This window comes from Elgaria multicarinata, chromosome 6 (assembly GCF_023053635.1).
Source record: "Elgaria multicarinata webbii isolate HBS135686 ecotype San Diego chromosome 6, rElgMul1.1.pri, whole genome shotgun sequence".
Lineage (NCBI taxonomy): Eukaryota > Metazoa > Chordata > Lepidosauria > Squamata > Anguidae > Elgaria > Elgaria multicarinata.
In genome coordinates this window covers 121,337,409-121,363,199 of record NC_086176.1, presented here as the reverse complement: position 1 = coordinate 121,363,199, position 25,791 = coordinate 121,337,409, and the positions used below count along the sequence as shown (strand labels likewise).

The window sequence follows — 25,791 nt, the reverse complement described above, 5'->3', positions numbered from 1 at the left end:
TCACTTGGGGCGGGAAATCATAGAATAGTAGAGTTGTATGCATGCATCGCCTGGTGAAATTCCCTCTTCATCACAAAGCTGCAGGAGCTATACTAGAGTGACCAGATACAAAAGAGGGTAGGGTTGCTCTCTTTCAGACTAACCTCTCTACAATAAACTCTGCATATGCTCTGAAACACCAGACTCTACTTAAGTAGGTAACATGCAACTTGCTTTAATTGACTGCACTGATTTATTTGCAATTCTCTGTGCAAGATAATTCCCCCCTCCACTTTTCCCATTTCTTTTTCCCGATTAAATTTATCTTTATATTGAGACGTTTGGCTGTGTTGTTTTAAAGGGAATTTCTCACTAAAAAAACCTCCCTCACATGACAGACGGCAAAGCTATCAAGCTACTGCTTGTGGTCTTAGGACTTCCACAAGGCTTTATGGAGTTTTATGTGTGTGGGCTTTGGGCAGGAGAATCCAAGGCACCCCTCTTTCCAGTGTGTCCCAGGGCTGGGCTGAAGAGGAGAGCCCCTGGAAGAAGGGCAGGGAAGTCCCCCAAGCAGCCAGGCAGAGGGGGGGTGTCAGGAGGGGCAGCCTCAATGGGGGCAGCCTCCCCCCCCGCCATCCCCCTTGTGAAGAAGGGGCCCACCAGCAAGGAACGTCAACGGCTCCCTTTAATGTTTTCTGTTTCTCCATCCAATTACTGAACATTGATCCACTTAGATCCTTATGGAAGTTTATGGATGAAGATGCTAATTGACGAAGTATACAGTCCATGGTTTCCCCCGTTGCCACTTTTCCTATATGACCCTGATAAGGCTAGATCCTGGATCGTCCAGTATTAAAGATACAGGTGTCCAAGTTTCACTTGCAGAAGGAAATACTACCTGCTGTCCCTTGGCATTTATCCAGCTTCTGTTAACTCTGAAGCCAAATACTTGTGAATATTAAGCACACAAAAGTGCAGGCGGGCGTTTACCCCTGCACATGTTCATGTGATACCTTCAGCCCATTTGAGTGGGACTTTGAGAGGGGATTCCTTATCCCAACAGGCTATGGCCTTGTGGCTCAGAAGAAATTGAAACCCTAAGCCATGCTTTGCTTTTCTGTAATTTTTATCAACATCTCCGTAATGAGCTGGTTAGCCCATAAATCGCTTTGAATCCCGGAAGATTGGTTGAATACCACGTACTTTTTCTTCTTTCTGATACAAAAGTGTCTGTTACAAAAATTGTCGCTAAATACTGCTGAGAGCAATGAGGATATGGTGTGAAATATTATTGAACTGGACTAAACTTTCTGCTTTCTGTTTTATGCTTTCTTTGTTCTTTATCTATAGTATAAATAAAGATATTTGATATATGTTTTAGGATTTTACTTCTGTAAGTCAAGTTATGGCTTTGTATTTTATCCTAACATGTCATCTATTGTTGTTCAGGACTTATTGTGGATCAATAAACTGATTGATTGATTGACATTATGAAAGTACAGTATGTCTTTAAGTAGCTTCTATCTTCTCCAATCAAACTGGGAGAATGGGCATTAAGACAGCAACCCCAAGGTCCCTTGGAGAGTGTTTCATAGGATATTGTGGAGTTCTCGTCGCTGTGAGGCCGTAGGCACAGCTGTGATCTTGGGAGCGGAAATCCAAATGGGAATTCTCCCCCTCCCCTCCGCAGCTGCCCCCCCCCCCCGGCCTGCCAACAGCCAACACAGAAATCCACCCATGGAAGGATATACAAGTTCCTTGACCCCACGGCCACTTGCATCCCTGGAACTCCAGTAGACATGCTCAAAAGTGCGCCTAGTGGAATGTCGGAAGGAAGGAAGGAAGGAAGGAAGGAAGGAAGGAAGGAAGGAAGGAAGGTGGAGAGAGGCCGCAATCCCTCCTACTCCTCTGGGCATCTCCTGGAGGAGGAGAGGGAGGTTTTGGGAGCCCTCCAGCATCTGAGCATTTCCTAGGTGCCCACTGGGTTGCTCTGCTCTATGGCAAATGCAGTTCAATATAAGCAAGTGTGAAGTGATGCACGTTGAGGCAAAAAATCCCATCTTCACATACAACCTGACGGGATCTGAGCTAGCCGTGACTGACCAAGAAAAAGATTGTGGGGTTGTGATGGACCAGCTCCGCGTTAGGCATCCTTAGAAAGGAAACTGTCAATAGTTTTCTATAGCCTCCTCTCATATGTACCTGCCCGGACCCTAAGGTCATCCTCAGGGGTCCTTCTCCATGAGCCCCTGCCAAAGGAAGCGAGGCAGGTGGCTACCAGGAGCAGGGCCTTCTCTGCTGTGGCACCCCAGCTGTGGAATAAGCTCCCTAAGGAGGTTCGCTTGGCACCTACATTATATGTCTTTAGACGCCAGGTGAAGACCTTTTTATTCTCCCAGCGTTTTAACAGTCTATAAATAAATTTTAACTTGGTGTTTTAAATTTGTAATTTTGCATTGCTGCTGTTTTTATCTGGTTGAGCTTTTATATTGTATTTTATATTATGGTTTTAAACTGTTGTTTTATACTTTGAATGGTTTTAATTTTTGTGAACTGCCCAGAGAGCTCTGGCTATTGGGTGGTATAGAAATGTAATAAATAAATAAATAAATAAATAAATACCGTGCTGCGCCTTTATACAAATCTGTGGTACGACCACCCTTGCTGTCTTCACGGGAGGTTTTGCGCAGCCAGGTTCCCACAATGACTTGGGGTTTGCTTAGATGCCAGGTGTGTGAGAAGTGATTTACGAGAAGCGATTTTGACAAATAGTTGCAAATGCAGCAAAGAGGTTGAGAAAAACAGGGACAGAGTAGCGATGGCTCACAACTGGAGTCAGATGCACGCAGGCTGAGGGGCCAAACTTGCCGCGGACCTGCAGTCACTCCTTTCTGGACAGACAGACAACTGTCCAAATGGAATCGAACCCAGGAGCGAATGGCTCTTCTCCTCTGCTGATTGGCTGGCTGTTGTGGCACTCAGAAGCCACTTCCTACACACACACACACACACACACACACACACACACACACACACACTGAGCAAGTAAAATGTCTTTTACAGCACAATTGCATGCATGTCTACTCAGGCGAAAGTCCCATTGAGATCATGGGACTTACTCTCAGGTAAATGGGATATGATTGCAGCCTAAAAACCCTGAACAGACTGACTTTTTAAAAATAATAATAAAAGCAATGGAAAATTTATATAATGGGGAAAATGGACTGTGATTCTGGGAAGAAAGGTAAAGCGCAGCCTGCCTGATTCATAGGGAGAGGTGAAAATTGATGCCAGACTCTAAGCTGGGTATGGCAGTAAAGAGCAGCAGCAACAGCATGGTGGCGCCGGCACACGGAGCGTGGGGGTGGGGGGCTGCAGCGCCTACGCTTCGCTTTGGCAGCCACTTTATAGCAAGGGCAGAACCCAGGTTGTAGCGGCTTGAGAAAGGCCCCGCGAAGGACGCTGCAGGCCAACAGCCCACTGCAGGAGTCTGTAAGGACAGGAAAGAAATGAGAGTATCCCCCATCATGAGAATAACCCCCGTCATGCACAGAAATGAGAGTATCCCCCATCATGCACAGTTACAAGATGGGGAATACTTGGCTCAGCAATACTACGAACGAGAAAGATCTTGGAATTCTTGTAGATCACAAGCTGAAAATGAGCCAACAGTGCGATATGGCTGCAAGAAAGGCAAGTGCTATTTTGGGCTGCATTAATAGAAGTATAACTTCCAAATCACGTGAGGTACTGGTTCCTCTCTATTCGGCCCTGGTTAGGCCTCTTCTAGAGTATTGCGTCCAGTTCTGGGCTCCACAATTCAAGAAGGACGCAGACAAGCTGTAGCGTGTTCAGAGGAGGGCAACCAGAATGATCAGGGGTCTGGAAATAAAGCCCTATGAAGAGAGACTGAAGGAACTGGGCAGGTTTAGCCTGGAGAAGAGAAGATTGAGGGGAGACATGATAGCACTCTTCAAATACTTAAAAGGTTGTTACACAGAGGAGGGCCAGGATCTCTTCTCGATCCTCCCAGAGTGCAGGACACGGAATAACAGGCTCAAGTTAAAGGAAGCCAGATTCCAGCTGGACATCAGAAAAAACTTCCTGACTGTTAGAGCAGTACGACAATGGAATCAGTTACCTAGGGAGGTTGTGGGCTCTCCCACACTAGAGGCCTTCAAGAGGCAGCTGGACAACCATCTGTCAGGGATGCTTTAGGGTGGATTCCTGCATTGAGCAGGGGGTTGAACTCGATGGCCTTGTAGGCCCCTTCCGACTCTGCTATTCTATGATTCTATGATTGCATGAGAGGAGATCCAGGTAGGGTGGCTTGGCCACGGCCAGCCTTGCAATCCCAGTGCAGGTCGAAAGTGCCGTTGATCACCTTCATGCCTTCCAAGACGGGCCTGCATCCTCCGTTAAAAAAAATACAAAAATACGCGTGGCTTGGTCTCAGAGCTGTTCTTCTACTTTGCCCAGACACAAAGGGCGCATCCTCCAGGGGAAATGCATCAGTTGAAGTCATCTTCTTTCTTGGCAAGTTCCTTCTCTTCTTGCATTTTAGGGACTTGTCTGAGAAGAATTGCTCCACTGGTTGTGCTATACCGAGAAGGACCCGGACCTCATGGATCCTGTCACAACGAAGGTGCAATTCTGGGCAAGAGAAAGGGGCCGCAGAGGTGGTGCACCACGGAGCTGTGGGGAGGCAGCCCATGGAGTCATGGCGGGCAGCTGGCTGGCTCAGTAGGACCAGCACCCTTGGTGCCTAGGAACTGGGAGGAAGGGCGTGTCAATATCGTGACATGACATATCTTTTGAAGGATGAAATTGGCAAGCAGAGCTCTGCCTCACGTTCACCCGTGACATCAACTGCGTTCCAGACAGACTGTCTAAGACCGGCGTGGGCCTCTCATTGCCGGTTTGCTGCATGTCAAGGATCGGAAATCATTCTCTGGCAGAGTTGCAGCCTTAGAGTTAGGACTGGGTGTGTGGCTGGGTGTTCATGTTCCCTTGGAGCCTCAGTGCAACGTGCCTCCCCTTTAGTTAGTTACCTGAGGAGTATTTACTTAACGTTCTTTCAAAAACTGCATCTCAGGGCCAAAGGTGTCCCTCGGTTGTTTGGACATGGAGGCTGAAACGCATCCCTCCAAGCAAAAGCAAAACTTTCTTATAAGCAGAAGCTAAACTCTTTTACTCTAACATGAGAAATTGGTGCCATCAAGTAACCAGGAAATCCTGTCTGCAGGCAAGAGGGTTCTGGTCTAAGACTTCCTTATTTCTAGGGTGATTTCCCAATGAACTGAAGCTATGCAGCATAAGGGGAGGTGGGATCAACGTACCAGTTTTTGTTCCCAGCTGAAAGGCAGTAAAGGACAGGAGTAAAGGACAGGAGAATTTCATTTCTTGCACTCCGCTGACGCGGTGGGCCGGGCCGGGAGTCCTGGGTTTCTGCTTGGGCAGCCCCATCTGCTCTAACTTCTGCTTATAAGTCATGCGTTACCCCAACCACATTCCTTCTGCAGCAAGTACATGACGTTCCAGGCTGCAGTCTGGCTGCTTTTGTCTCCCTGGCTCCCCGTGAGTGCCCCCCGCCTCAGGATGTCTCAGGCTGTGACTTATGCAGACCTGAGGTTCACAATGGCCCCTCGAGAGAAGAGTCTCCAAGCCCAGCAAGAAGGTAGAGAGTCAGGCAACACCGACAACGCCACCATCACCACCTCCCAGGTCTCCAGACAAAATTGCCCTTCTGCAGCCCAGCTAATATTTTGCTCCATCTCCTCTTCCCAGTGACAGGTGATGGGGAGCTCACCTATGAGAACATCCATGTGTCCAGCAGCCCCCAAGAGAAGGAGACTGCAAGCGCCTCAAAAGGTGAGCACCACACTTTTGTAATGTTGTAAGGAGGAAACCAGCATGATGACTTGGTGACAGCCTGAGTATGGGAACGAGAGAGAGAGAGAGAGAGAGAGAGAGAGAGAGAGAGAGAGAGAGAGAGAGATGGGGGAAGGGGCGGTGGACGGGCAAGCATGGAGGAATCACAGATAAAGTGAAGGCAGGTGGTGAGTGGCGACATTGTCATTGGATAAGTAGAAATTACCCTTCTTCTCTCTGGCCTTCCTTCGTCTCACATCAGTCCGCTGGTCTCTGTCCACCACTCTGCCGCTAAGATCATCTTCTTGGCCCGCCGCTCTGACCATGTCACTCCACTTCTGAAATCTCTTCATTGGCTTCCAATTCACTTCAGAATCCAATATAAACTTCTCCTGTTGACCTTCAAAGCTTTTCACGGCCTAGCTCCTGCCTATCTCTCCTCTCTCATCTCACACTATTGCCCCGCTCGTGCTCTCCGCTCCTCTGATGCCATGCTTCTCGCCTGCCCAAGGACCTCCACTTCCCTTACTCGGCTTCATCCTTTTTCTTCTGCTGCTCCTTACGCCTGGAACGCTCTTCCAGAACACTTGAGAACTACAAACTCAATCACTGCTTTTAAAACTCAGCTAAAAACTTTTCTTTTCCCTATAGCCTTCAAATATTGAGTTTGTTCTGACTCTATACTGTTTAGCTTCACCCTACCCGGTGCCTGTTTACACTTCCCTGTGCCTGTTCGCATTCTCCTTCCCTCTTTATTGTTTACTACAACTTATTAGATTGTAAGCCTACGCGGCAGGGTCCTGCTATTTACTGTGTTATCTGTACAGCACCATGTACATTGATGGTGCTATATATATATATATAAATAATAATAATAATAATAATAATAATAATAATAATAATAATAATACAACTGGAGGGCTTGGGAAGAGAGATGTCCAGAGGTTTATTTTTAAATATTCGTTATGTAACCATTTTATAGGCAGATACACTCCAGTCACTATTTATGCCTGGGCCAAGCGAAGGTCCTTGGTCCTTCATTGATCGCCTGTCTCTCCTGGGCCTTCTTCCAAGGAGCTTGGAGAGGCCCATCTGGGCCTTCCCTAGGGTGTGACCACACTTGGAAGACTGTGGGCAGTTCTGGTCACCACACCTAAAAAAGAAGATATTGTAGAGCTGAAGACAGTGCAGAAAAGGGCAACTAAAATGATGAAGGGTCTGGAGCATCTCCCCTATGAGGGAAAGTGACAACAGCTGGGATTGTTTAGCTTGGAAAAAAGGAGGCTGAGGGGAGACGTGATGGAGGTGGACAAAATGACACCTGGTGTGGAGAACGTGGACAGAGAGACATTTTTCTCCCTGCCTCAAAATACTAGAACCCAAGGGTGTCATCCCATGAAGCTGATTGGTGGGAGATTCAGGGCAAATAAAAGGAAGCACTTCTTCACACAGCTTAAATTATGGAACTCACTACCACAAGATGTAGTGATAGCCACCAATTTTTATGGCTTTAAAAGGGGGTTGGATAAATTCCTGGAGGAGAAGGCAATCCATGGCTACTAGCCCTGATGGTTGTGTTCTATCTGTTGTATTTGAGGCAGCAAGCCCGTGTGCATCAGTGGCTGGGGAACATGGGTGGGAGGGTGCTGTTGCACCATGTCCTGCTTTGTTGGTCCCTGGCCGACAGTTGGTTGGCCACTGGGTGAACAGAGTATGGGACTAGATGGACCCTTGGTCTGATCCAGCCTCAAGGCCCTTCTTATGTTCCCTCCCCCAGCAATTTTATCTTCACCACAGTCTTAGGGTGGTCGGATGGGCAGAGTGGTGGTGATGGCCCCATCTGCCCCACGCCGGCTGGGCTGTTTCCTCCCTTGCCTTTGTGCTTTTTCACATGCTGGGCAGCGCAAGAAAGCCATATTAAATGAGGCAGAGTTGCTGGAGCTTTCGTTTTTGTGCATTTTCATCTGCCACTGCTTATGCCCTTCCCTGTACAACTGGGTTTATGACCCAACTAGCCATAACTGGAGATTAAAATGTCTTGACCGTGTCTCCTGGGAAACAGGAGGCATCTGCCCAGCAGAGGATCTCTAAGCTGCCTGCACCCACCTCCCTCCTTTAAACATGCAGGCAGCGCCCACCTCTGCCCAACACACGCTCACATCTGAGCCATTGGTCTTTTGGCCCTTGCCTGCGCTATGGCTGGGTTTTCTATGAGCAATGAAAACCGTTTTCAAAATACAGTCTTTTTAAAAAGCCGTTGCTGTGTGAAGGCTAGTCAGGTGAGGAGGATTGCGCAAAAGAACATCAGACAAGCCCTGATGCTAGATTAGACCAGGGGTCCATCTAGTCCAGCACTCTGTTCAGAGTGGCCAGGGACCCACAAGCAGAACACGAGTGCAACAGCACACTCTGACCCATGTTCCCCAACAATTGGTGCATCTTGGTTTACTGCCTCTGATACTGGAGGCAGCATCCAGCCATCAAGATTAATAGCCATTGCTAGCTATTTATCCAATCCCCTTTTAAAGCCATTCAAATGGATGGCCATCACCACATCTTGTGGTAGTGAGTTCCATAGCTTAACTGTGTGCTGTGCGAAGGAGTCCTTCCTTTTATCTGTCCTGAATCCCCCACCAATCAGCTTCAAGGGATAATGACCCCACTGGGTTCTAGTCTTCTGAGAGTGAGAAAAATGCCTCCCTCTCCACATTCTCCACCCCATGCATAAAATTCAGCAGGGTCTCTCTATGCTCCTTAGAAGCCATGTCCAGGAAAGGATCAGGGCTCCATCCAAAGCTTTCTCACTGGCCCTGAGCCTCCTGCTCCTGTCCGGAAGGACCACGGAAGTCTCCAGGCAGGGCCACATGCATGCTGCAACTCTGTGGCAGCTGCCCACGGCCATGCCGTCACTCCGAGGGTGGTCACAGCCTGGGTGCTTCCAAGCGGAAGAGGGTGCTTGTGGTGAACACTCTGCAGCCAGGGCACCTTTTCTTCCTCGGTGGGTTTTTTTTTCTTTCTGGTAAGAAAAGAGAAAGACGTAGCGGCGGGGAGAAGTGGTGGTGGTGGTGGAAAAGGGCGCCCATGAGGCCTGGGAACTCCCCCGCCCCCTGCACTGCCCCAACTTCCGTGTTTGAGGCTGCACATTTGCACAATGGCAGAAGTCAGAGCAGGAGGGGGCGGGAGCGGGCAGTTCCCCACCGTCAGTCGTGCTTTCCTACTCCCGAGGAGTGCAGTCGCTGCTGTGGTAGTTCCACCACCACTAGAGGCGGGCCCAGGCCCCCCCTCCCACTACACCAGCTTGACTTATCTTACAGAGGGCAAGCAAGACACTGGCCTTCCGCCCCACACACAACCCCCCCCACACACACACACCCCATCACCCCTGCAATGCTGCTTTTCCCTTTCATCCTGGAGCTGAAAGGGGGCCGGGGGCCGGGGCCATATTTTTGCATGCTTGCCTTCATTCATTCATTCATTCATTCATTTTTAAACGCCTTTTACATTCCAAAGGAGCCTGTCAGAGAGCCGACGAGGCACAGGGACTCAGGGACCATTTCCTCCTGCCCAAAGGAGCCCGAAGTGAATCCTAACACGTTTCTCTTGCAGGCCCAAGCAGGCGACTCTGGCTGGCGGTGGCCCTGGGGCTTTCCCTCGTGCTCCTGGTCACCATCATAGGACTTGGCGTGCTGCGTAAGTAGTGCCAGAGAGAGAGGGAGAGAGGGAGGGAGGGAGGGAGGGGCGTGGAGGGAGGGGGGCCTCCCTCGTCTTTCCTGCCCATGAGACCCTGGCAACCGGGCTGGGGGGTCGGGTCCGTCGGCTGGCGGGCGGGCGGGCGGGCGGACCTGCAGGCAGCGTCCCCCAAAGCAATGCTCAGCTCATGTGTGACCTCTGTGGAGTCCTGGGCCTCAAAAGCAGCCCAAGCCGAGGGTGTGGCAGTTTTAGGAGCCGGCGGTGGGTGGGAGGCTGCCCCTGCCCCATGACAGAGTCTCATCTTCCAGAGGGCACGAATGAAGAGGGGTGGGTGGGTGGGGTGGCACAGGGAAGGCAGCCTTTCTTGCGCTGGCTCTGAGATGCAGCAGCCTGGCACACTCTGCTTCACGTGCAGGCTGCTTCTCTGCTCTTCTGGACGAGGGCAGCACACCCACACACCCACACCCTCAGCACCCTGGTTGTGGGGCAGGTGGAGCAGCTGCCGCAGGTGTGTTTGGGGTTCAGCAGCCCCACAGTCCTCCCTGCTTGCTGAGGTTGCGCTCCTTCTCGGCTCGCTTTCTGAGAGCCTTCTCCCCCCCCCTCCCCAGTCACGCACACACACCCCACACCCCGCCTCACGCCAGTCTGGCCAGCTCAGGCTGGGGCTGCTCCACGCCTCATGAAAGAAAGGCCTTTGCTGCAACTTAACCCACTCTGGCGAGGGTGCTGAGGACTTGGAAATCTCTCTGCAATAAGACTCGCTAAAACATTTTTTTAGAATGAAAAAGCTTGTCAATGGCCACCTTTTGCCATCGCTGCAAGGATATCATGCAGAAAATAGAAAAGTGTGAGTGGGGTGGACCCATTTGAGGATGCTCCACCCCAGGCAGCAACAGGTCTTGGGCCAGGACTGGTGCTGCAGGATGCGCTGGACTGAGTTTCAGACGAATGGTGGGCCGTCAGGGCTGGCTCGTGAGTTTGAACTTGGTTCTCACAGCTGTATTCGCCTACAGGGAAGGCCACTCTTTTCGCTACTAACAGAAGCTAGAGCAGAGTGCAATTGTCGCTCTGCACGGTGTGCACTTTCTGTACTGTGAGAAACTTATTTTACTGTTGAGGAGAGAGGGAAACCCCTCCTCCTCCGGGGTAAAGGGAGGGGTGTGTGTGTGTGTGTGTGTGTGTGTGTGTGTGTGTGTGTTCTGACCATTTGAACTAGAGGACAAGACGGGCTCTATAAAACCCTGAGCACATTGGCCGGCTACCTGTTCTCACCTGAGAGGGGGAAGGAGCACCATTTGTCCAGGTCAAGAGCCACGGACGATGTCCGTCACCCACACTGGCCGCTCCAGGAACCAGGGTGACCGAACGGAGAGTGGAGGGGACGTGTGAGCGTCTTTGCTTTTATTCTACCTGCATCCATTTCCCACCAATACACTCTGCCGTTCCTTCACAAGTGGACTTGAGCCACACTGGCGTCCTGGAACCCGGTGAGCGTGGTTCCAGGTCGGACCAGGCCCCGGCTTCAGACGCAGCAGCAGGGCATTGTTGTGGACTCACCCGGGCCGGTGCTTTTGCAGTCCAGCGGGTCTCCCAGCAGCTTCAGGAAACTTCTCAAGCGTACAAGGCAGATAACAGCAGCCTGGCAAAGAGAATTGAGGCCCAGGAAGAGAGCCTGCGGCAGAAGCAGACACAGCTGCAGAAAGCGCAGGACCAGCTGCTCTCCAGGGCAAAGGAGAAACGAGACTCGGAAGAGGCGCTGAACGCAACGTGGACCGAGGCTTGCAATGGTGAGCGGAGAAGCCCCCGGCCCTGACGCGCCATTTCCGTGGTCTGCGATTGCCCCCCCACCTCACCCCATAGCTCTCTCTCACTGCCAGGGGGTGGGAAGCAGCCAGCGGAGGGGTTTATGAAGATGCCACTGAATGGTGAGGTCTTGACCTGCATTCTGCCATCTAGCACTGAACTGAGCATGACTCAGGGCTACGTTTGACCCCTGCAAGACGTGTGGGGTGGAGCCAGGGGCTGTTTTCAGCACCGCTCATCCCTAGAGAGAGCTGGGCGTGTTGGGCAGCATAGACATGAACCAAATAAATGTATAAATGAAATGGACAGCAGACTTCCTCAGCAATTTGGCAGCCTCTCCATTGAGCCCAGGGGAACGTTCTCACTCTCCCAGGGGAGGCCCCCCTGGGATATGGGGCTGGGAAAGACCCCCACCCCCGTCTGAAGCCTTGGAGAGCTGCTAGGCGGACTGGCGGTGCAATTCGGTACACGGCAACTCCATTGCCGCCATCTTTTGCCAGCTGAGATTTCTGCCGCACAACATCCCCCCTTACCCTCTGTAACACTTGCCGCTGCAAAGTAAAACGGCTTCTTTCTGGATGCCCCCACCCCTTCGGTGACATGTGATCGTTCTGATCTCGTGGGTCACCCGGGGCTTGTCTGTACGCCCCACATATATTCCCCATCGTGGCTGCACAGTGGCACCCCGCTGTTTCTATGACACAGGCCGCCAACCCGCAGCTGTATTGGGCTTTTCCTCACAAAACTGCGCTTTTTCGAAGTGTTGTTTTACTGCGACTGTTTCCATTGCTCCGATGCCACCACAGTTGCCTCTTCGTCTGCCGGTGGTGGCTCCGATTTGGATTAAGCACATGGGCGCAGCTCTGAGCGGCTCACAATGCAGGGAAGGCAGGGGAAGGCAGGGCAGCGGCCGGGGTGTGTGTGCGGTGGGCAGGAGAAGCCTCGGAACGGCCGCCATGGAGTCCAGGGAATGAAAGGAAGGGCAGTGACGAAAGACAACCCAGAAATTCAGTGCCCTGTAGCAGCGCATCTGTGCTGCGAGCAGCTTCCAAGTTGCACAGCGCTGTCAGCGGGAGAAAAAGCTGTTCGTGGTTTTCCGGTCCTTCGGTATTTGCTCCCCAATCCCACCGTCTGACAACTGCGCTGCCTGGACGCCCGCGCTCACTCCTGCCGTGCAACGCTGTCAATCCTTGGGGGGAGTCAGCGAGCAAAGAGGCGGCGTATAGATGCCCCCCCCCCCCGATCGCATTTGTACTGATGCTTCCTCCAGAAGCAGCCACGTGGCTGGATCATGACCCCACATGGCATGGGAACAGGTGGACTCGCCTCAGCGTTCAGGGCAAGGGGGTGGGCGGTGCTGGCTGGAAAGACAGTGGGCCCCAAAGCCCCAACTTTGGGGGCCTCAGAAGGACGCCCTATGGGGCCCCCTCCCAGCCCCTTCCTGTCTTCTGTCTTCGGCAGACTGGTGCCCGCAGGACTGGGTGCTCTTCCAGGGGAAGTGCCTGCTCTTCTCCAGAGAAAAGAAGACGTGGAAAGAGAGCCAGAGGGCCTGCGAGGCCGCATCTTCCCGGCTGCTCATCATCACCAAGTCCTGGGGGGCGGTGCAGTTTCCGGTAAGGTGCAAACGGCCTTCACCCTACGGCGGGGCGCTTCTGCAGTAGGAACGAGCGGCCAGACGGACAGTGGTGCCGCCCCCTCCTGTGCAATCTGGGACGGGCGAGGGAGGGGCTCCCGCAGCATGCTCAGAGGTACTGCTTTCTCTGGGCTACATCCGCATCCCGAGCGCAGTGGCTCCGGGGAGGCTTTCAACCGCCCTGGCTTCTGTCCCTGAAGGGATCACGGGAGCAGATGCCCAACAGCAGGACCTGCCATGGTGAAGAAGCAACGTTAGAAATGCCACCACCGTAAAAACAGGTTTTGCCAAAGCCAGTCAGTTTATCTCAGCGTTACAAGCCAGACAAACTGAGCCAGGAAAGAGTTTATTTATTAATTAAATCTACGGTATATACTGCCCCATAGCCGAAGCTCTCTGGGCGGTTTCCCTAAGGATGGCGGGTTTGATGGCCATGAGCCCTCGAGGTTATTCACCCTCCTGAGCCACGAGAGCGGCCGCTCCCGGTCGCAGCAGGTCCAGGGGTGGCCAGGAGAGCCAGCGGGCAGGACGCTACCCAAGCTCATGGTCACCCAGCCCAGGGCTTTCTTTTTGTCCCCAGGGAGCTCTGCAGGGAGCTGGACATTGGATTGGACTTACTGCATCATGGTTGGCAGAGCAGCAAAAGTGGACGTGGGTCTGGGTCAATGGCGCACACTACGAAGGGTAAGATCCATTTGCTACCTATCCTGCCGGTTGCTATTTTAATATTGTTGTACTTATTGTTTTTGTTACTATTGCTGGCTGCCTTCATAAAATCACAGAATCGTAGAATAGCAGAGTTGGAAGGGGCCTACAAGGCCATCGAGTCCAACCCCCTGCTCAATGCAGGAATCCACCCTAAAGCATCCCTGACAGAGGGTTGTCCAGCTGCCTCTTGAAGGCCTCTAGTGTGGGAGAGCCCACAACCCCCCTAGGGAACTGATTCCATTGTCGTACTGCTCTAACAGTCAGGAAGTTTTTTCTGATGTCCAGCTGGAATCTGGCTTCCTTTAACTTGAGCCTTTGATTCTCCTTGGAAACGAAAAGTGGTGCATAGTTTGCAGTGGAGAAGCAGAAGTACGTGGGGGGGGGGCTCGACCCACCCTCACCTGCTGCTTTCCCTCCCCTCCCCCTTGCCCAGAAGCACGTTTGCCCCATTGCAGAGAAAAGTAGCTGCAATGGGGAGGGGGCAGGGGAGGGATAAGGGCTTCTTCCCCCACCCCTGACACACTGCTCTCCCACTTCAAACTGTGCCCCCTCCCCACACGGTCTGCCACTGTTCAGCAGAGTCCTGGGATCCCCAACCAAGGTCTGTTGCTGAACGTGGATGCCTGGTGGCCGTGAATGGGCACAGCCAGCCTTTGTGGGAGGGGGGGAGGGAGGGAGGGAGGGAGCGAGGCAGAGCTTGTCCGTGCGCTTTGCCTGGAGGAGTCCTGGATGCAGCAGAAGTCCCTGGCAGCACCTCCGTCTTTAAAAACTGGCAGGCAACCTTTTTAGGCCCATGGGCACATTCGGCAATTGGATAAACTGTCCTGAGCACCGCCAGAAAATGGCTGCCATGGGAGGCACAGCGAAGGACAAGCTGCTTGTCCCAAAGACTGAGGCCCTGTTCAAACGATGCACTAAGCCATGGTTAGGCTGCCGGCCCATTATTATTATTATTATTATTATTATTATTATTATTTATTGCATTTTGCAGCAAATGTTTAGTGAGTGTGTTTAAACTGTGGTTATGTCACCACCATGGTTAGGAAGGGTTTACATGACACACTACGTTTTTATTTACTTATTAAAACATTTGTACCCCGCCCTGTATCATTGGGATCTCAGGGCAGTGTACAGATAAAATCAAACAGTATAAAACAATAAATTGTGTACATAGCTAAAAACATATTAAACCATTAACAAGCTAAAAACGGGGGTGGAATCAAAAGCAATTAAAAACAATTAAAACTATGTGCAGCTTCAGTCTTCAAAGGCTTTGATAAAAAGCTATGTTTTAACTTGGTGCCCAAACGAAGCCAGCATGAGCACCAGTCAGGCCTCCAAGGGGAGGGCATTCCACAGCCTGGGAGCCACCACAGAGAAGGCCCCTCTCCCACATCTCACCACAGTGAAAGTCTCACGTTGGTGGGACGCAGAGGAGGTCTCAAATCTCGGGCAGGCATCTATAGGGAGAGGCACTCCCTCAAATACCGAGGTCCCACGCCATTCGAGGCCAGTGTTATGTGGCCTCTTCGTGATGTTCCGGTCAGCAGTCCAGCTGCTGCATGGATCTAGGAGAGCCCCCAAGCTACGCACCGGCCCCTTCGGAGGGAGTGCCACCCCATCCAGGGCAGGTCGCTTTCTCATTTCCTGGACTCAGGAAGTTATGATGTTTAGCTCAAAATGCTTAACCACCATGCCAGAGTGTCATCTGACGAGGGTCTGTGTGTGAGGTGGGGGGCTAAGCCCCCCCAACGGAATGGCTCCTTTGAACTCAGTTCTCAGTGTCAACAAAACCTGTTTCACAGCAGGCAAATTCCATGTTGTGGTGGAACAGGTTTTTACTCTATTTCTTCCTTTTTGTTTCTCTCTTTCTCCAGGACTTCCATATGGACATACAGTTCCTCAGCAAACGTCCCTTGCGCAATACTGAAAGAAGGTACCCTATCAAATCATCATTGCGATAAAAGGGCTTCATACATCTGTGAGAAGACAGCAGCTGACAAGGGGCAGCCGGACTCATTTCTCGGCTGATGGACCCGAAATGGGCAGGCTGCCCGTCAGCACCCACACTGGCCACATAGCTCCCATTGTGGCTTCTGGGACTCTATCCACGCGTGGCCGATAAAGGGCTCGGTGTTTCATCCTCAACAGGAGTAAATGTTTAGATGTTTTTGGCAGGTGGGCACCCTACCTGCAGGGCCGGGCTCTGAGACCGGTGCTGTTCAAGGAGGGGAGGGGGGCGGTGGGAGTATGAGAGGAAAGCCATTTGCACTTTTGAGCTGGAGAGTGGAGCTGGAGCCCTCCAACTACATATGCAACCTTTTGTGGGGGTGCCCCCCCAGGTGTCGAAGGGTAGGTCTTTGGTAGCCCATTTGCCACCACTGATGCTCTGCTTTTCCCTGTGTAAATCAAGCAAGTAGCGCAAAGATGGCTCAAGTCCTGCCAAAGAAGCGAAATGCCACGTCTGCCCTGCCGCACACGCCGGCTGCAGCCCATACGGTCTATTTCAGGATATTACTCAGAAGAGCCTCCTTCTAAAAGTGCCGCCTTCCACAAGATTCTCTATCTATGACCAAGCCCTGTGATGCAACCATATTTATTCTGCTTCTCAATTTATGGTTTTATTGTATTACTAGCTGATATACCTGCCATTGCTCAGGCCCCGTAAGATATATGTCTGCAAGGTAATCATCTTAAAATAGTAGGCCGGCGCTAGGCCTGGGAGTTAACTTTTAAACCTATTAAATTTGCATCTTTTTTTTTACCTCTCTCACCCTCACAACAACCCTGCAAGGTAGACTGGTGCTAGACCTGTGATGTAACCTTAAAACAAAATACATTAGTTTCTTCTCTCAATTTCTCTCTCCCTCTCTCACCCCCAACACATGGGGGTATCAGGGTTGCCTCCATAATTTTCCTTGTCTCCAGCGAAAACAACTTGCGGTGCCAACTGGCCCAATGGGAGCCCTGCCACTGAGGCTCATGGGAAGTGAAGTCTGGCTGAGCCAGCCCACGCTGTCCTGTGCCATCAGTGCCCAGAGGCAGGCTGTGAGGGGGCCGGATGGCTCACTGACTGACTGACAGTCAGTTTGGTTGTTGCCATTGGCGACAGCCCCGGAACTGCGCCCTCCTCCCCTGCTGCTGCCAGTGGTGCCTAACAACCCATTTATGTGGGTTGCTTCTTTTTATGTGGAATTGGGTTAACAACTCAAGACTGACCTTAGGAATCTGGGTTGTGAAAGGTATGCAGCAGCCACATGCCTGCGCACTCACAGTGACCATCACAGTCTAGTAAGTCTGGCCTCCTGCCCAAGGCATGCTGGGAGTTGTAGGCATAAGCCTAGGTTTTTATTAAATTCTTTAAAAAATACTTTTAACCCCCAAATTTCATGTTTTTAGATTTTTCTAGTACATTGTACAGCCACACCTATCAGCATGCCTAATTTCAACTTTCTACCTCATCTGGAAGTGGATAAACATTTCTGGACATACATCCCACACACATACGTTCAGGTTTAAAGGTAGAGATTGTATTTTATGGTTTTAAGTTTTGTTCTGTGAACTGCCCAAAGAGCTTTGGCTGATGGCCGGTATAGCAATGCAATGAACAAATGAATGGATAAATAATGTGTTGGGACAGAGACAGACTCATGACTGCTAGACTTGCATCAGCCATTTCTTAAACTACACTCCCCAACTGATGGACTGGGAAAGCAGCTCATCAAGGCCAGACTGGTGTCAAGGAAGAATCTACTTCTAGGCAGGACTCAAAGGGGACGTGGCCTGAGAGCGCTTTGCTCTCCCCAGCTCTTCCCAGCTCAAACCATGCCGACACCTCAATGAGCTGCAGCCTACAGGCCACCCTGGGCCAAACCGCTTCCCTCACACAGGCCTTCAGCTCCCCTACAGGCCCCGAACCTCTGACAGCTCACCAGCAACAAGAGTCCAGATGAAAGAGGCACAACCCCAGGGACCAGGCACTGCTACAGACCCAGATGCCGACTCGTGCCCCATATCCACTCTGACAACACTATTACAGGACCTAATAATGTCAGGCCCAACCTCAGGCGTTGGTTCACCCGCTTATCTTCCACTGTGGCAGATGCTGCCAACTTCTAGCAATGCCCTTCCACATGGGGTGAACAGGCCAGTCCCCATGGAAAAGGATAAATGGTATCAGAAAGCAAATATTCAGAAACCAGTGGAAGAACATTTCAGCCCACCCGGACAGTCTGTCGTTGACCTTAAAGTGACAGTTCTTGAACAAAAAAGCTTCATAGAGACTCTCCAGTGTGAAACCACTAAATTACAACTATCTAAGAAGTTAAATTATTTTATCTGTGGCCTGAACCTAGATAAAGGTTTATTCCACTACATGTGTCAATTAACTTATCAATGCCAGGACATCTGTGATAACATCAGTACTGCTTTGTGAATTGCCACAGTAATGATTAACCTATGTTTACAGGCTTTTACCATTCTTGTCCTTCAGGGAGGGTCCTCTTGACCCAACTTCTGACATGCAGCCAGTCTGGTGGACCACCTCCCACCTCCACCCGCTTGACCCTGGGGCAGAGTCTGGGATGTTGGCGAATCCAGTGCTCCCTCCCCCTCCGACGAAGGCTGAGTTCCCAAAGGTCCCTGAACCTGGGCCTCCTGTCCGATAAGCTCCTGGGGAGATTCCTCCCTGACTTGACTCCTGGAGAGTCTTGGGGAATTTCCTTCCCTTCCCTGCCCTTTGTCTTGACGAAACTTCTTTTAGCTCTGCCTCCAATGACTCAGGATCTGAAACCAAAGCAGAGAGCCTGGGCTCCATCTTGACCCCCTGGCCTGCCTAAACGGAGCCTCCCAAAGCACAGCAGAGCGCAGGGCTGCTTGCCAGTTTGTGGCCCAGTCGGGCATGATTCGGACACTCAGTCCCTGCTGGGGACAACCAGACACCCCGCAAGCAAACCTGAGCTCACAGGACCCCTCCGGAGAGGTAGCAAAAACCAGGCCAGCCAGGGGCAGTTGGACAGTCGTCTGTTTTTATTTTTCCAACACTTTAAATAAGCTGAATATATTAAGTAGCATTTATCATTATTAAAATGCAGCTGCATTCTCCACCAGTGCATTGAATATAGGAGGGCAAAAGGGAGTGCTGAGCCTCACACAGGATGGCGCTGATACACAGCCAGGAATATCTCCAGCCATCATTATTGCACCAGGGCAGGAAAGGAGAGGGCAGGTTGGGGAGATGTGTGGGTTACCCCCGCCCCCCCACCAGCCTCCGACTCCATCCGGTCCCGCGTATAGCTCAAGGCCACGCCAAGAGCTCGTGAATCCCGCCTGCGTCATGGAACCAAACGTGCATGCCCCCACCTACCAGCCCCCAAATGTTATACACACACACAGAGCTCCCTGCACATTTTTGCTCTCGTCACCCATGGGAGCGCCTGTCCCACCCACCCCCTGCGCTCCACGCCTCTGTCTCCCCTGACCCTCCCAAGCAGAGCAAGAATGGCAGGAACATGAGACCACCCTACAGAGGGACCAAGATCCGCCCCGCACCCCCGGCCAGTGCTGGAGGGGCTTCACCCTGCCTGGACAGCTGCTCTAAGGCTACAAGGGCGATGGGGCTGGGAGCGAGGCACTGAACTGAGCAGGGCAGAGCCCAAACACCCTGAAGGCAGCCTATGGAGGTCTCGGGTGCAACTGCCCCCCTCTCTCACAGGGAAGCCTCCAGTCCCCCGGTGGGTATGCGCACGTGGGTGCGGGGAGCCAAGTTATTGCACTTCAGCCTGGCTTTGTGGGGAGGGACCTTCCCTTCCTTGCGTCTCCACAGCACCTGTCAGGGCCAGAACGCCTTGCTAAGGCAGGCAGGCCAGCAGGCTGGAGGCTGGAGCTTTCGCCGCCTCGGCCTCCTGGTCCCCGGTGTGGCTCTCTGCAGGCTTCCACTTGCCAGGCCCTATAGTAGGCCGAGCATTGCCATGGGAACAGCTGCCAAGTTTCAGACGCTGCCGCATCCCCGAGGCTGCCTGAGGAGTGGAGGGCAGGGGGCCAGCGGCGCGAGGGTCCGTCGTGGATTCACAGCCCCCTTCCACCCCGCCGGGTGCGTCCGTAGCCCCGTCCGTCTCGCCGGCCTTAGGACTGTGCTTCCGGCAACTTGAGGCTGGGCTCTGACAACACGGGCCCCAGGCCTTTGCGGTGCCGCTGCGGGTGCCTCTCTGGGCACTGCAGGCTCTTGGCCTCACAGTTGAGGTTCTGGTAGCGAGGCGTGCTGGCGGCAGGCCGGTGGCAGACGGAGGCAAAGCTGAAACTGAAGGGGCCCAGGCAGCAGGCGGGGCAGGCCAGCACCTCGTCCTGCTCCATCACGCCAGGCGCGTTCAGGGCCAGGGCCGCACCTGCGTGTTCCGGCTGCACCCCGTCCACGCTGGGGGGCACGCTCAGCTCCGAGAACCCCCCAGCCCAGCCGTGGGGCTTGCTGTTGTTGTTCAGGAGGAGTCCATTTGGAGGCCACGGCTGGACACCGGACACCGCGGTGCTGATGAAGTTGCCGTTGGCCAGAGGCGGAGCGAGGGCCGGCGCAGCAGGGCCGGGCGGCTCCGGGGCGGGGCTGTCGGGGCTGCAGTCCATGAGCTCGCTGGCAGGGGAGCAGGGGGGCTCCGGGCTGACGCAGCCCAGCGCTAGGAGGTCGCTGCTGTGAGGCTGGGGGGGTTGCCCTCGGCGGGGCAGCTCCGGGGAGGCGGGGAGGGAGCGGCACCTGCGCGTGAAGGCGACGGGCTCAGAGAAGTCGCACTGCGCCTCCACCCCGGGCTCTGGGGTGATCGGGGTGCCTGGCGGGAAAGGCGAGGGGGGCGGCAGGTCGAAGGTCAGGGATATCAAAGACTTGCTGGGCGTGTCAAAGAGCTTGATCCTGCCCCCTTTGAGGTCCTGGCGCTGAGAGAAGGGGTTGACGCGCTGAGGAGTGTCCTGGGCACGAGGCGCGGCCGGCGGTCGGGGTGGGAACATGTCGGACTGGCTGCGGGAAAGGCGCTGGTCCAGGGGCAGGAGGCCGGACGGAGCGTTGGGGACGAGTGTTTCTTTTGCTGCTTTCCCTGGAAACAAAGGAAGGGCGGTCAGGGGCCAGCCAGAGTGGGAGGCTGAGGCGTGCTGTAGGACCATGAAGCTGTAGTCGAGGCCCAGCGTGAGAGCTGGGAGCTGAACCCCATCATGTACGAGGTGTCCCTGCATGTAGCCTTTGCTGGATGGTTATTTGCCTGGGCCAGAAACGCTCATTAGGACCAATCAGGAATGGGACCCCCCAGCTCCACCCTTTGCTCAGAGGAAGGAGGAGCTACAGCGATGGCTCTGCCGTGTCCCCCGTCCAGCAGTGGCAGGACCAGCGTGGCACGGTCCTCCTTCAGGACTCGCCGGCCTAGAATCACAGAATACTAGAGTTGGAAGCGGCCTATCAGGCCATCGAGTCCAATGCAGGAATCCGCCTCAAAGCAACCCTGGCAGTTGGCTGTCCAGCTGCCTCTTGAAGGCCTCTAGGGTGTGATTGTGTGTGATTGTCTTCACTGCCTTCGTCTCATCATTGGCACCCCTCTCTCCAAATACCAGAACCCAACAGGGTCCTCCCATGATGCTGATTGGAGGGAGATTCAGGACAAATAAAAGGAAGGAATTCTACACACCGCGCATAGTTAAACTATGGAATTCAGTACCACAAAATGTAGTGATGGCCACCCATTTGGATGGCTTTAAAAGGAAAGGAAAGGAACCTCTCATGCAAGCACTTGAGTCATTGCTGACTCCTAGAGGGACGCCTGCTTTCACGGACGTTTTCTTGGCAGACTTTGTAGCGGGGTGGTTTGCCGTTGCCTTCCCCAGTCGCGGTTACCTTTCCCCCAGCTAGCTGGCTACTCATTTTGCCAACCTCGGAAGGATGGAAGGCTGAGTCGACCTGAGCCGGCTGCCTGAGAACCAGCTTCCGCTGGGATCGAACTCAGGCCGTGGGGAGAGTTTCGGCTGCAGTAACTGCCGCTTACCACTCTGAGCCACACGAGGCTTTAAAAGGGAGTTGGATAAATTCCTGGAGAAGGAGAAGGCTATCAATGGCTACTAGTCCTGATGGTTACGTGCTCACTCCAGTATCCAAGGCAGTACGCCTGTATGCACCAATTGCTGGGGAACATGGGTGGGAGGGTGCTGTTGCACCTGCGTCCTGCTTTGTGGGTCAACAGCTAGTTGGCCCCTCTGTGAACAGAGTGCTGGACGAGAGGGCCCCTCGGTCTGACCCAGCCTCAGGGCTCTTCTCATGTTCTTAAGGCAGTGAATACCGTTGCCGTACGTCCCCACGCTACAAAGACAGCCGTGACCACGGGGCTGCACTTTGAAGGTGGCACTGAAAAACATCCACGTTCCGCCTCCCAAAGCAGTACCGTTCAGCACAGCTGCTGCCGCTGGGCTCCCGGGCGTGATCTTCACGTCCCCCACCAGGACACCCTCGCTGGAGCCTCTGGCTGCCCGCTGCTGCTCCAGGAACGCCTCCAGGCGCTGTGTGATCTCCAGGAAAGAGGGCCGAGACGTGGGGTCCATCTGTAAGGGAGGGGGATAGGGAGGAGGAGAGGAGAGGAGGCACATTCAGCAGCAGCAACTAAGGCAAGGAGGGCAACCCTGTCTTGGCAGGGGCCGCGCTCCCCTCAGAAGCTTGGCCCCCATCTGGGAGACTTGCTGTTGGCAGTGGCTGGGGAGCTTTTGGACGGCTGAAGCTAGCGGTCCCCCATTCCTGCAAATGTCAGATCCGGCCATGATGGCTGAGTTACATTCGTTTTGTCCCACCAACACGTCTGATGGGAATGTGAGGCGGGGCCTCCTTGGCAGCTGCTCCCAGGCTCTGGAACTCCTGGTTGAGAAAAGCAGCTTTATTCAGACTGTTTGGCCTCACTAGCTGATTTGTTACGGCCACTGCAAAGATGACGTAAGGCGTGTAACACGTTTTTATCAGCCTCACTCACTGCACTGATGTGTTTCACCTTGTTTTAATGCTTTTCACGTTGCATGTTCTCGCTGTCAGCTACCTGGAGAACCATGTGGTGGGAAGGGGGGACCCACACGGAACCAGTGAGGAAACGAAATCTGGGCTCTAACATCCGGAACTGCCAAGGGATTCAGTCAGTGGCTGCTGGAGGCCAAAGATGCCACCAACACTCCCAGGGGACGGCAGAGAACTCCACTGGGCAGGCCCAAGGCCAGGCTCATGGCTCCCAAGGGCCAGTGGGACCCAGGAGAGGCCCAGGAGCCTCCGGGGCTGGGGCTACCTCCAAGGGCTTGGGGCACTGCCCACGATGGTGGTTTCATGGCCACCTCAGCAGACTTGGCTAACTCAGGCACGAGGGCAGCCCAGGGGTTGCCGGGGCCACTTTGTGCTTGGGGAGAAAACAGCCGTGACGGATCCCTTGAAAGAAGAGGAAAGCGCTTCCAAGGGCAGGGACGCAGCTCCAGCGAGCCCTCTTTATCCCTCACAGCCTGGAGCACCCACAAGGCCAACCCCACTCCTCCACGCCCCACCCAAAAGCCAGGGCTGCAGCATCACGCAGAGGCGGCTGCTGCTACTGCTGCTGTGAATCAGCGGTCGCAGCTTCCAAGCGCAGAGCGGCTTGTCCGTGACATCGAGAGGGCGCGTGCCTCTAGCAGCCGGGCCTCTGGGAGCAGGCTTCCCTCTCTCACTGCAGGCACCCCACAGCTTGAGTGAGCGGCACTGGGTCACCCTCCCCACACGTGGCCTGCAATAGCTCTGCTAGTGGGGCGAGGGGAGCAGAGGCGGTTCTGAAAAGCACTCTGGGGCACCCCGCTGTCCCCGCAAGGGGGCCCTCAGGGGCCAGGGCAGGAGGGCGGGCATGGCATGGCAGGGGCTTACGCTGCAGCAGTGGAAGGCCAGCTGGAGGAACGTCGTGGGGCAGTCAGCGCCCACCAGGTTGCAGAATGCGGCCACGTCCAGCCCAAAGTCCTGCAGTAGAGAAAGGGAGGGAGGTGAAGGCGCTTTCGGTGCAGGCGCCCGCCGAAGCCCAGGCCGCCCACCTGCCCCGGTCCCATTCAGCGGAACACAAACCTCTGCCTGACCCACACGAGAAGCGCACTGGGGGAAACAGCCCCCACGGGCAGGCACAAACCAGCCAAAGCCTGTGCCGGAGAAGGCGAGAAGGGGAGAACTCGGGGCGAGGGACCTGGCGTATGAACCCGTGACAGGCAGGGCCGGCTCAAGCCCACGTGCAATCCGGAGCCAGCGCTCAGCCCACGGTTTGCCCCCTTTAGGGCAGCCCCGGCCGGCCTGTCAGGTGCAGCCCAATGGAGGACTCTGGGGAAAAACTCTCTCCCCCATGGCACGCTCAGAAAGATCAGCGCAATGCGGATCCCGGCCACCAGGTGGCAAGCGCCCCCTTTTCAGCACGGGGACAGGCCCCACCGCTGCTCCCCCACCCCCCTTGCTCTGCCCTGCCAGCCTCTGAGGTCCAGGAGGCCTTTCCTCTACCTGGCATTCTCCAGAGGGAGCCCAGGAGCGGTCACCCGTCACTGCGATGGGCCGGCCCAGGACCTCAGAATAACATCCCACACAATATCCTTGACCCCCTGCAGAAGTTCTGCCTCCAGCCTGGCTGCACCTGGGCTCTGGTCCGGCAGCTGAGCACCTCCAGGGAAGAGGGATGAAATGGCTTCCTTTGCCCACCGCTGGGAGGGAGCGGCAGGTCTGGTGATGGGGCTGGGACCAGGGACCCTGAGGGGCCACGTGCAATGCTGCCCCCTCCCTCCGGCAGCCCCCTTTCAATTCGGAGGAGGGCCAGGGGGAGCAATCAGGGACAAGGGATCACACTGAGCCGTGCTCCGGCAGACTGGCACGACTGAAGCTCCTGTAGGGCCCGGGGGAAGGGGGGAGGCAGGGGTGTCTGAAGCCCCACGGGCCCAAGAGAGCAGCCTTCCTTGGCTTTGGGCCAAGGGAGAGAGCCTCTTCACAGGGGCCACACTGGGCAATGGGCATGCCCCACGCAAAGAAGCATAGAATCATAGAATAGCAGAGTTGGAAGGGGCCTACAAGGCCATCGAGTCCAACCCCCTGCTCAATGCAGGGATCCACCCTAAAGCATCCCTGACAGGTGGTTGTCCAGCTGCCTCTTGAAGGCCTCTAGGGTGGGAGAGCCCACAACCTCCCCAGGCAACTGGTTCCATGGTCGTACTGCTCTAACAGTCAGGAAGTTTTTCCTGATGTCCAGCCGGAATCTGGCTTCCTTTAACTTGAGCCCGTTATTCCGTGTCCTGCACTCTGGGAGGATCGAGAAGAGATCCTGGCCCTCCTCTGTGTGACAACCTTTCAAGTCTTTGAAGAGTGCTATCATGTCTCCCCTCCATCTTCTCTTCTCCAGGCTCAACATGCCCAGTTCTTTCAGTCTCTCCTCATGGGGCTTTGTTTCCAGACCCCTGATCATCCTGGTTGCCCTCCTCTGAACACGCTCCTCTGAACACGCATCTCCCCTCTCCCAGCCCCACAGGGTCCAGATCCGCCGGAAGCGTCTACCCAAAGGGGCTCCTGCAAGACCAGAGGAGAAAGGAAGGGGGCTTCACCGGGAGCAGGGGGGGGGAGAGGAGGGGGCACAGCGCAGCCAGCACACAGCTGTCCTCCCTGGTCCCTCTCCTTCCTCCAGCCTGGCCTTGTCAGGCTAACTCTCCCGTGGCGCTGGGAGAGGTTCTGGGCCCTGCACAACCAGTCCGGAAACGCCAGCCTGCCAAGGGATTAGGAGGACGCCGTGCCGCTTGCCACAATGAGGCCACGGGCCGCTCGCGGGAGATGCTTTGCCAGGCGACTCAGCAGGTGATGCAAGAGCTGCCGAGGCTCCTGCCTGCCTTGCACAACGCCTCCCCAGGAGCAGGCGGGGGAACTGGGCCCGCTCGCCCCCCCTCCACTTGGCCACCAGCCAGAGCTTGAGGAGCCTATCTCTCGCAGAGGAAGCTTTTGGAAGAGCCGTTCTCTTCAAGGGAGGGGACCAGGCAAGGAGGAGAAAGATGCCAAGGGGCGGCCGGGGGGGGGGGGGGGCGTTGTCACTAAAAGCACGCCGCAGTGGTTTCGGTTCTTCCTCCTCTCCTTGGCTTAA

General features: G+C 54.3%; 2 protein-coding genes across 2 annotated transcripts in view; one reads left to right on the top strand and one right to left on the bottom strand.

Annotated features, from left to right (window-relative positions):
- Positions 1–5,553: 5,553 nt before the first annotated feature.
- CD72 (CD72 molecule) lies at positions 5,554–18,351 on the top strand. Its single transcript, XM_063128810.1, has 7 exons — positions 5,554–5,656; positions 5,767–5,850; positions 9,457–9,540; positions 11,118–11,327; positions 12,805–12,956; positions 13,557–13,660; positions 18,177–18,351. The coding sequence occupies exons 1-7, from the start codon at positions 5,578–5,580 to the stop codon at positions 18,349–18,351; spliced, it is 888 nt and encodes a 295-aa protein (XP_062984880.1). The 5' UTR covers positions 5,554–5,577.
- Positions 18,352–18,689: 338 nt separating this feature from the next.
- Positions 18,690–25,791, bottom strand: part of TESK1 (testis associated actin remodelling kinase 1) — a 29,736-nt gene continuing 22,634 nt past the window's right edge. Inside the window, exons 8-10 of the mRNA XM_063128371.1 lie at positions 23,568–23,657; positions 22,090–22,246; positions 18,690–20,760 (exon numbers count right to left, since the gene is read on the bottom strand). Of these exons, the coding sequence (XP_062984441.1) occupies positions 19,808–20,760; positions 22,090–22,246; positions 23,568–23,657 (1,200 nt within the window). The 3' untranslated portion in view covers positions 18,690–19,807. The remainder of the gene's footprint in view (positions 20,761–22,089; positions 22,247–23,567; positions 23,658–25,791) is intronic.

What these genes read in the sequence shown, in the direction of transcription:
- CD72 (XM_063128810.1), top strand. Translation starts at nt 5,578, where the DNA reads ATGTCTCAGGCTGTGACTTATGCAGACCTGAGGTTCACAATGGCCCCT. An exon ending in GACTGCAAGCGCCTCAAAAG is followed by an intron (nt 5,851 to 9,456) that starts GTGAGCACCACA and finishes TTTCTCTTGCAG; the next exon opens with GCCCAAGCAGGCGACTCTGG. An exon ending in GTGGACCGAGGCTTGCAATG is followed by an intron (nt 11,328 to 12,804) that starts GTGAGCGGAGAA and finishes TGTCTTCGGCAG; the next exon opens with ACTGGTGCCCGCAGGACTGG.